At 42.8% G+C, this 9484-nt stretch overlaps 1 protein-coding gene across 1 annotated transcript; it reads right to left on the bottom strand.

The window, feature by feature from the left end:
* Positions 1-6686: 6686 nt before the first annotated feature.
* LOC111404501 lies at positions 6687-9484 on the bottom strand. Its single transcript, XM_023033297.1, has 5 exons — positions 9392-9484; positions 8870-9202; positions 8009-8786; positions 7387-7439; positions 6687-6743 (listed from the first exon to the last, which is right to left on the bottom strand). Exons 1-5 carry the CDS (start codon positions 9482-9484, stop codon positions 6687-6689), a joined length of 1314 nt encoding a protein of 437 aa, XP_022889065.1.

The raw sequence follows: 9484 nt of genomic DNA, 5'->3' as shown, positions 1-9484 counted from the left end.
GGACCGGAGCACGCGTTAATTAGACAAACCGGGTTGGCTTAAAGTGGGCAAAAGGCCCAGAGCCTACAGGTTGGCCGTTGGGCATGGACTAAGTGCGTGTTAGGCAAAATTAAAATTATAATTTAAGCCCTTGTTTAATCCTCATTCTTTTCGTAAAAATAAATTTTTGAATAATATATTGATGAAAAATATATGATTAAAAAATAAGAAAAAAATTTAAATTTACATGTAATATTATTTTATTAAAGAATGTATTGTTGAAATAATGTCAAAACACTGTTTAAAAATGTATTTTTTAAAATAATAGGGCTCAAACATGGCCTAAGTTGTTTTCGTAAAATTTAGAATTATTATTCATTTACTGTTTATACATTTTATATGACCAACAATTTCCTGTGTTTTTAGTTTATTAATCACTATTATCTTAAGCCCTTGTTTGACAGAAAGTATAATATAGATTTTTATTGAAGTCAAAGTCAAAATTTAATTTTAATCACATATTTTATAGAATTCACAATTTTTTAACCACACTTTTCATTAACTTTTATTAAAATTTACTGAAAATCTTATTTTAATTGTAATGTCTTAATTTAAAACAAGTCAAAACAAAAAAAAAAATAATAGTCAAAGATGTCATTCTATGGCCCCGTTTGGTTGGGATTTTTTGCCCCAAAAAATTAATTTTTTGACCGTTATTTTACTATTCAAACCGTAATTTTTGACTTCTTCTCTCACATATGGACCCCACTTTTCTTCTAACGGTCAAAAAATCAATTCTCAAAATCCCTACCAAATGGGGCCATAGGCTAAAATTAACTTTTTCATTCATAAATTAATAAAGTGGGGCGGTGGAATGGATTTATATATATATTAACTAGACCCATTTTCCACATTAAAACACACACAAACACAGAATGAAGAAAAAACGTGCAAAGAGGAAAGAAAAAAAAGAGAGGAAAGAAAAAAAAATTGTCAACATATTAGAAAATAATTTCTTCTACTATTAGACTTGAATTCTTCAAAGTTGAAGGTAAGTAAAAAGTTACTTATTGTCAAGTTATGTTTACTTTTATAGTTGTTAGATTTTTAGACTAAATTCAATTTTATTGAAGGGGTTAAATATAATAAACTATGGAATTAAGTAAAATGAAAGAAAAATTAGTTTTAGTGATTAAAGAGGCTTTAAAAATAGCTTAAACATGAAATGATTAAATTTGAGTATCGTCTATTTAATTATTGAATTTACTTAAAATAGTTAATTCTTGATTTAAAAGTTATATTATATTATATTATATTTCAGACAGCGATACGGACATTAGAACAGCGTACCATCCGAGTTAATTTTGGTGTACATAGGTCTATGAGTGGAAAAATATAAATATTTTTAAAGTATTTATAAATTAAGTATATTATCAAAGTATGTACAATTATGTGTTCGATTATATGATTATTATGGAAATCTCTTTTATTATGTTACGCGTGAAATTTCAAGGACTATTTATTGTACATTTGTGACTTGGTAAATGAGACATGTGATATTGAGATTTGTTTTGTATGTGAGATGTGATATTGAGATCGATCAGAAAAGTACCCGTGATTATATATTTCTTCTAGTTCACTGAAGGGCATTGGTCGTGTTCTATACTACATTGAGGGGTCTTGAATTGGGGATGAAGGGGTCTCCACTGTGTACATATAGTTTACCGAAGGGCCTTGACCGTATTCTAGAATTGATTATCAGAGGTATTTGAGACCGGCTTTCCTTCACGAAGGGGGCCAAAGGCTCGTGACGAAAGTTCTTAGCTCGATGGGCGGATTACAGATTTTAGTCAGATGGTATATTTTTTGTGATTTTTTTCAATTCATTTGATGTGATGAGATTATAGCATATTACCAGCTTATGTTCATATCACGATTTGAGATGATATTTTATCACTTTATGTGAATATTTCACGTTTTGCTATAATTATATGATGTCATCTTGCGAATTATTCAATGATATGAACTCAATTTTCGATAAAAACGTAAAATTGAAAAAGTATAATTATTTTCGAATTTTTCCACTCACTGAGTTATCAACTCATATATTTCCTTGTAATTTTTCTACAGGTTACAATTGATTCAATTAGCTGGAAGCGTCAAATAATTTTGGAATGAGAGCCACACGACATGTTGAGTGTTATAACTCATTTTGATGAAGCACAAAGTAAATAATTTTGGGCCCATCGCATTATGTTTTACATAAGTATTTGGTTTTGATGTATTTTTTGAAGTAACTCATAGTCAGCCTTGGTGATAGATTTGACATTTAGTTATCATCTATCATCGGCGCACATCACGTTTCGAGTCTACTAGGGTGATTCGGGACATGTCGTATTATTAATATCCACCAAAGAGAGACTAAATGTTCTCATGCCCTCGATTATTGATAATAATTATTTGCGAGTGATACAATCTTGAATCTTCTCATAGCCATTTGTGAAACTTTGGGTCAAGACTCTCCTATGAATGGATCATTATACTAGGATGTTTGCTTGTAAAATGTATATCAATTTAAATGTGCATTAAGAGTTTTTCCCTAGGTTAAAAATGGAAAATGAATTTTGTTGACCTCAAAAATTGGACCCTCCACGTGGCCAACCGATAGCCACTCCACGTATTCCTCCCTGCGCACAATCAACGTAGGGTCAGATGCACACGGTCGGAACCAGCGGGGGTGGCGGCGGCCGTATACACTCCGACGATTAAGTTAGGCTCAGGTGATCGGAACAGCACCAAAGTTGTGCAAAATAGTGGGGAGGAGAATATATATATATATATATATATATATATATATATATATATTACTTTTGCCTCTTGCCAAGCCTTGGGTATTTATAGGTGTAAAGAACAGTTGGATGTAGGACACGTGTATACATTTGACGGTATGAGGCGTCTGCTCATAGGCGTTAATCAGCCGCGTCTATAGAGTGGGCGGGTAATTATTTCTCCCGAATTGAGTTGACATAAAGTTGATACGTCACATCAACTAGCCTCATGGAGACGTCAAATTACTTTAAACCTTAGGGGTAGAAAAGATCTTGACAAAGCTCTCATTTTGAAATCGACGGCGGATCCTCTAACAGAGGTCTCCGGAGTGCATTTTGCATCGGATTCAGGGGCGAGGGCGCTTCGCCGAGTCCCGCAGAAATGCCTATGCTTCATAGTGTGATGGCAAATCGTCACCATTGGTGAAATCACTTCGGAACCACTTCGGATGAGTGTTCGACACCTCGCATGATGTGGTTGTGGACTTTCCGAAATGGTTCAGATAGGGGCTTAACAGTGGTCCCCCAAGTCCAGGTATGAATATTTATATCATGGGTGGACTTGTTTTCCCGATCGAGTATGTATGCCTCGGGATGGGGACCATGATTTGTGAGAACTTGAGGGTCGATCTTCTGTGCTCGCCGAAGCATTGATCCTAGGCAGATGCTCTATAGCTTCGCTACTGCGTGAGGGAAAAATTTATGTAAGGTCGAGGTGCTGCCCAACTAGACGATGCGTAGGGAGACGGTCAACGTAGCGGTTGAGGCGATGACCCACAGGAAACTCCGCGTCAGGTGTGTCTAAACTTTGTAAAGTTGAGTGAGGAGCTCATCTGCACCGGTGCGCTGACACACAGGGGACGACGCGTTGGGAAATGGCTAAAACTTTGTAAAGCTTAGAAAAGAACGCAGCGACCGAAGCGATGACCCACAGGGGACTCCGCGCCAGGTGCGTTTAAGCTTTGTAAAGTTGAGTGAGAAGCTCATCTGCCACCGGTGCGCTGACCCACAGGGGACGACGCATTGGGAGATGGCTAAAACTTTGTAAAGCTTAGGAGGGAACGCAGCGACCGAGGCGATGACCCACAGGGGACTCCGCATCAGGTGCGTCTAAGCTTTGTAAATTTGAGTGAAGAGCTCGATCCGTGGCGAGCGTCTCTGACGTTAAATGATTTGACAGCTGTTGTGTATTTTCAAGGTGACAGTTGGGTACAGCGCCCATTCTCCTAAAAGGCTGGTACGACTACTTATTGTTGACGGGTGGTGCTGACCGAGGCGACGCGTTTTATGCGAGCGTGAGGGTCACAACAAAATCTTAGGCGTAGATCAAATCTGGCGTTTCATTTCAACGGCCTAGATTGATTGCATTTGAATTCAATAGTGGAGATTAGTTGGAGCGCTCTTTAAAAGGCGGACTTGAGCATTTTTGGAGCTTTTCACTCTTGAGAAAACAGAAAATCCCATTTGCTCTCAAACTCTTTGCGATTTCCGGCATTCTTTAAGCATTTTCAGTGAGAAATTCAAATTTTCGGCGACCACACACCTCTTTTTGACAATTTCCAGCTAGGGAACACTCAAACTTGTAAGTTTCAGTAAATATTTGAGATATTTCCTTTCTAAAAATGGCTTCTGAGGGTAGTGCTAGTTCAGGGAGGGGGCTGGAGTTAGTACGGATGGACGAGCTCATTGTGGCAACCTCCTCCGAAGAGCCGAAGCGATACTTGGAGGAAGAACATTTGGAAGAGGTCAGATAGACCAGTAGATACCTCTGTGCATTGGGGGCGTCGGATTATCCCTCCAAGCTAAAGGGGGCCAACCTAGAAAGACTTAGGACTGAATATAGGATCCCAGATAGTATAGACCTGATCCTACCCGAACCTGACGAGAGGGCCTGCTACCCTAGGCCAGGGTGCATGGCGATAAGCGAGGCAATCCTTAGGGCTGGTCTTAGGCTTTCAATTCATCCTTTTTTCCGGATGGTGCTTAGGTCTTATGGCTTAGCACCGACCCCACTGAACCCGAACTCTTAGAGCCAAATGGTGGGCTCCTAGATGTTATGGAAAGAGGTGTCACTTGGGGTGGGATGCCCTTCTCTGTTTTTCAGACCCTCTGCATTCCCAAAATAACAGCCGAGGGGGATAAGACTAAGGACTGATATTACCTGACCTCTTGGGGTTCCCACACTCCTTTCGTGCTCGATCTGCCGAGCTCCATCAAAGAGTGGAAGAGCTTGTGGCACTGGACTGTCGGGAGATGGGACACGATGGAGGGGGACCCCCTGGCACCTCTTACAGACCCCACGAAGTACTCGTCACTTAGTGAGTATTGTAGCTGTGTTTCTTGTTTATTTCTCTTCGGTTCGGATCATAACTAACATTTGTGTTCATTTTTTGAAGGCACTCTTCCTCGGTGCGAGCTGTCCTCTGACGACTTTGACATCATCTGCGTCAATCAGCTGCCTCCGAAGAAGAGGTCGTACCATCGGCTGATTAGAAAGAACATTCATTAGTGACGCACGACCTGATGGCCTCACAAGGTAATATCTCAAAGCGAATACCTTTTAGTATTTCCCAGTCGTTTACACTTGTAATAATTTACTTGTTTCTTACAGATAACTTTAATAAGAAGATGCCTCTCCAGCCCGACTTCAAGACCATACAAAAGATTATGGCCGAAACGAGGGCATTGAAGACCTCCTCTTCTGCCTATAAGAAGCAGATGGAGGACTTGGTGGACGCCAGTAAGAGGCTCCAGCCTCCGACGGAGGAGGAGGTGCCTGAGGATCCTGAAGCCAATCTGCTTCGAAAGGGCAAAAAGTCTGCTGTCCCTTCACCCCCGGTTCTGAGGTAAACTACAATTCCTATCGGGGTGGCCATTCCGGAGAAAACGCCTGTACCATCAGTGGCTTCCCCTGCCCCGGCCACACTGCCAGTTGCTGTTGTGCATTTCGCCGAGGTGCTAGGACAACCGAAGAGGAAAAGAGCCCGTCCCTCAAAGAAGGTGGACTTCTTGGGCACGAACTTTGAGGAGCCAGTAAAAGAAGTACTGGAGGCTCTCCCCTCAGAAACGGCTGCAGTGGCGGTGGTCTACAATAAGTACTGGATCGAAGAATGAAGGGACCACACCGCCTCCTGCACGATCGAGGACTTAGTGGCGGCCAATAGTGCCTGTGTGGCCCGGGCTCTGAGCACCACCATCTAGCTCGAAGGCTTGGTGAAAGACCTCAACGCCAAGAGGGAGGACCTCAAAAGTGCCTCGAGGAGGCGATGCAATATGGGAATGCGGTGAGGGAGGCCCGAGCCAAGGCCGCGAAGGAAGAGAAAGGAATAAGGGAGGCTGAGGCCCAACTGGTGGCTGCCAAAGAAGATATAGAGCAGCTGAAAAATGAGCTCTATGAAGTGGAGTGCCAGGTGGCTGCTATGACCCGAAGAGTAGATCATGCCAATGAGCACCATCGGGTCGCCACGAAGGCTCTGGAGGCCTCCAATAAAGAAAAAGCAGAGCTGAGACAGAGGGCAGAGGCCCAATCGGAGGAAATCGCCTTCTTGAAGGAGGAACTGAAGTCTGTAGGGGAAGTGGCTATTCAAAATTTCATTGACCACTTTGAGGAACATCCCCTGTACGACAACTTTGCAAATTTTTGGGCCTTCTGGAGTGTTCAAGGCTTATAGGGTCGGTTGAAAGAGGTCCACCCCACTCTGGACATCTCCTCTTTAGAGGCAGAGTTCGAGGGACCTACTGGAGGTGAGCTGATAGGCTTGCCGAGAACGCTCTAGAGGCCCCCAAGGCAGGCGAGGCAGAGGCTGGCGGGGAAGGCCCTCCTGTAGAATAGGGCTAATCTTCTAATGGCTTCGGCCTCTTTTGTAACTCAATTTCAAGTCAATGAAATGAAATTTTTGCCAAGTATTGTTGCTTCTGTTTTCTTATCGTGTTGATCTGTTTATACATATATGAATGACAAGTACTTAAGATTAAGCACCTCTTAACAATAATTAGAAGATCGGATCACTTAAGTAAACATATTAAAGGACTGAGGTAACAATTTACTAACCGATGTGACAAAAAACTGAAGTATCATTACTTAGAGAAGTTACATTACCCTTTACTAAGGCATTTTCAGCACTCAGTAAGCTAGGAAAATTATAAACGAGATCGGATCAGGACATACATTTATTAGACATTGAGATCGAATCGGAACAAAAGCTCATCACTGATAGTACTTCTTCAAGTGTCCGATGTTCCATTGATGAGGTAGTGCTTTCCCTTCCATGTCTTCAATTTCGAAAGTACCAGGTCGGGATTCCCTGCGGATGCGGTAAGGACCCTCTCAATTCGGTCCCAACACTTCGGATTCGGTTAGCTTTGATGATTGGAAGACCCTTCTAAGGACGAGGTCTTCGAGGTGAAGAGTTCGATTTCTGACCTTGGAGTTATAATAGCGGGTCATCTTTCTATGATACTTTACAAAATTCACCTGGGAGGTATCCCTCCTTTCTTCAAGGAGGTGGAATTCATTTACTCAGGCCTCATCGTTACTGATCTTGTTGAAGAGTATTCGACGGTGTGATGGGACCCTAACCTTGACCGGGCTCATGGCCTCGGCTCCGTAAGTCATTGAGAATGGTGTTTTCCCTGTTGCAGTTCGGCTTGTGATTTTGATGTCCCAGAGGACGTGGGGAAGCTCATCGACCCAAGCCCCCTTTGAGGTGTCAAGCTTCCTTTTCAGGGTGTGCTTGATAGTTTTGTTTACTGCCTCAACTTGTCCATTTGCTTGCAGGTGATAAGGCGTTGAGAAATTCTTTTTTATCCCCAGTTCGTCGCATAATTCTCGCATTTTCCTATTGTCAAACTGTCTCCCGCTGTCAGACACTAAGGAGTGAGGAATGCCGAACCTGTAAATGATATTCTTCCAAACGAATTTCATAGTATTCACCTTGGTGATCTTGACAAGAGGTTCAACCTCGACCTACTTGGTGAAGTAGTCAATGATGACAATGGCGAAAGTCGTGCTTCCTCTTCCTTTTGGGAGTGGACCAATGAAGTCGATGCCCCACCCCACTTGGCGAATGGCCAGGTACTGGTCACTACGAAGAGGCTCTAAGAAGGCTGCCTTTGAATATTTGAGAAGCGCAGGCACTTGTCACATTTCTGGACAAACTGGCAAGTATCCCTTTTCAGGGTCGGCCAGAAGTAGCATTGACGGAGAACGTTGAGTGCCAGAGCCGTTCCTCCAGAGTGATTTCCACAGACTCTCTCATGGATTTTCCTAAGTATGTATGTGGTCTCTTCGCCTCCCACACATCGGAGAAGTGGTGAGGCGAAGCCTCTTTTGTAGAACATATCCTTTTGCAGGACGAAGTGTGCAGCCCTTCTTCTTAACTTCCTCGCCTTGCTTCTAGAAGCAGGTAGTGTTTGATCCTTTAGATATGCGATGATGGACTGCATCCATAATGGGGTGCCTTCTATCCATAGTACCTCTTCACCTCCGAAAATGGAGGGCTTCGATAAATGTTCAATATGGACGTCCTTTAGTAGCTCAGAATCCTTGCTGCTGGCCAATTTTGAAAGGGCGTCTGCATATGTATTCTCTAGGTGTGGGACTTGAATCGGTTCGAACCTTTCAAATTGAGGAACTAGGTACATAACTAATTTCAAGTATTCAACCATGCTGTTGTCTTTGGCCGTAAAGCTTTCATTGACCTGATTCACTATCAGTTGAGAATCCCTGCTTGCCAGTAGCTTTCTGACCTTCATTTCCTTAGCAAATCTAAGACTTACCAGAAGGGCCTCATATTTAGCAGCGTTGCTCGAGGCTTTGAAGCCGAACCTTACCGCACAATTTAGTTTGTGACCCTTTGGGCTTTCCAAGCCAATTCCTGCCCCGGAGCCAACCTCTCCTGAGGATCCATCTACGAACAGTTTCCATGTTGGGAGCTCGGTTGGTTCCATTTTTGCCTCCATTTTTGGGGCTTTGGCAAACTCAACCACAAAATCTGCAAGGCCTGGCCCTTGATGGTATGTCGAGGTCGGAACAGTAGGTTGAACTCGCTGAGGTTGATCACCCATTTTAGCATGCGTCCTGATGCATATGTTCTCTGCAGCACTTGCTTCAATAGGAAGTTGGTGAGAACTTCAATCGAGTGGGTCTGGAAGTATGGCCTCAGTTTTCTTGAGGCTGTGATGAGAGCAAGTGCCAATTTTTCCATGTCTGGGTAGCGTATTTCAGTTGGGAGGAGTGCTTTGCTGGCGTAGTATACTCGCAACTGGCGCTCATTTTCTTCTCTAACTAGGACAGCGCTGACCGTCACGTCCGAAACCGCCAAATACAGCAGCAGTGACTCTTCTGGTTGAGGTTTTGACAAAAGGGGCGCCTCTCCGAGGTGCTTTTTCATTTCCTAGAAGGCTTTCTCGGACTCAGAAGTCCATTGGAACTTTTTTCCTTGCTTAAGCACATTGAAGAAGGGTAAATTCTTTTCTGTAGCCCTAGAGATGAAGCGACTGAGCGTGGCTATCCGACCATTGAGGCTTTGGACCTCCTTCGATTTCTGAGGTGACCTCATTTCCAACAAGGCCGTTATCATTACTGGATTTGCTTCAATTCCTCTTTGGTTAACAATATACCCCAAGAACTGACCTGAAGCCATCCCAAAGGTGTACTTGAGGGGATTCAACTTCAT

This window comes from Olea europaea, chromosome 11 (assembly GCF_002742605.1).
Source record: "Olea europaea var. sylvestris chromosome 11, O_europaea_v1, whole genome shotgun sequence".
NCBI lineage: Eukaryota > Viridiplantae > Streptophyta > Magnoliopsida > Lamiales > Oleaceae > Olea > Olea europaea.
Note: the sequence above shows the minus strand (reverse complement) of the source record. Positions and strands in the feature narration are given on the sequence as shown.

Excerpts from the sequence above, each read along its gene's own strand:
- LOC111404501 (XM_023033297.1), bottom strand. The coding sequence starts at position 9,484 with ATGAAGTTGAATCCCCTCAAGTACACCTTTGGGATGGCTTCAGGTCAG. Across the intron at positions 7,440-8,008 it reads TCTGGCACTCAACGTTCTCC|GGAAAACACCATTCTCAATG; the intron begins GTCAATGCTACT and ends GAACTGCAACAG. Across the intron at positions 6,744-7,386 it reads AGGCCATGAGCCCGGTCAAG|ATCAACACGATAAGAAAACA; the intron begins GTTAGGGTCCCA and ends ATGTATAAACAG.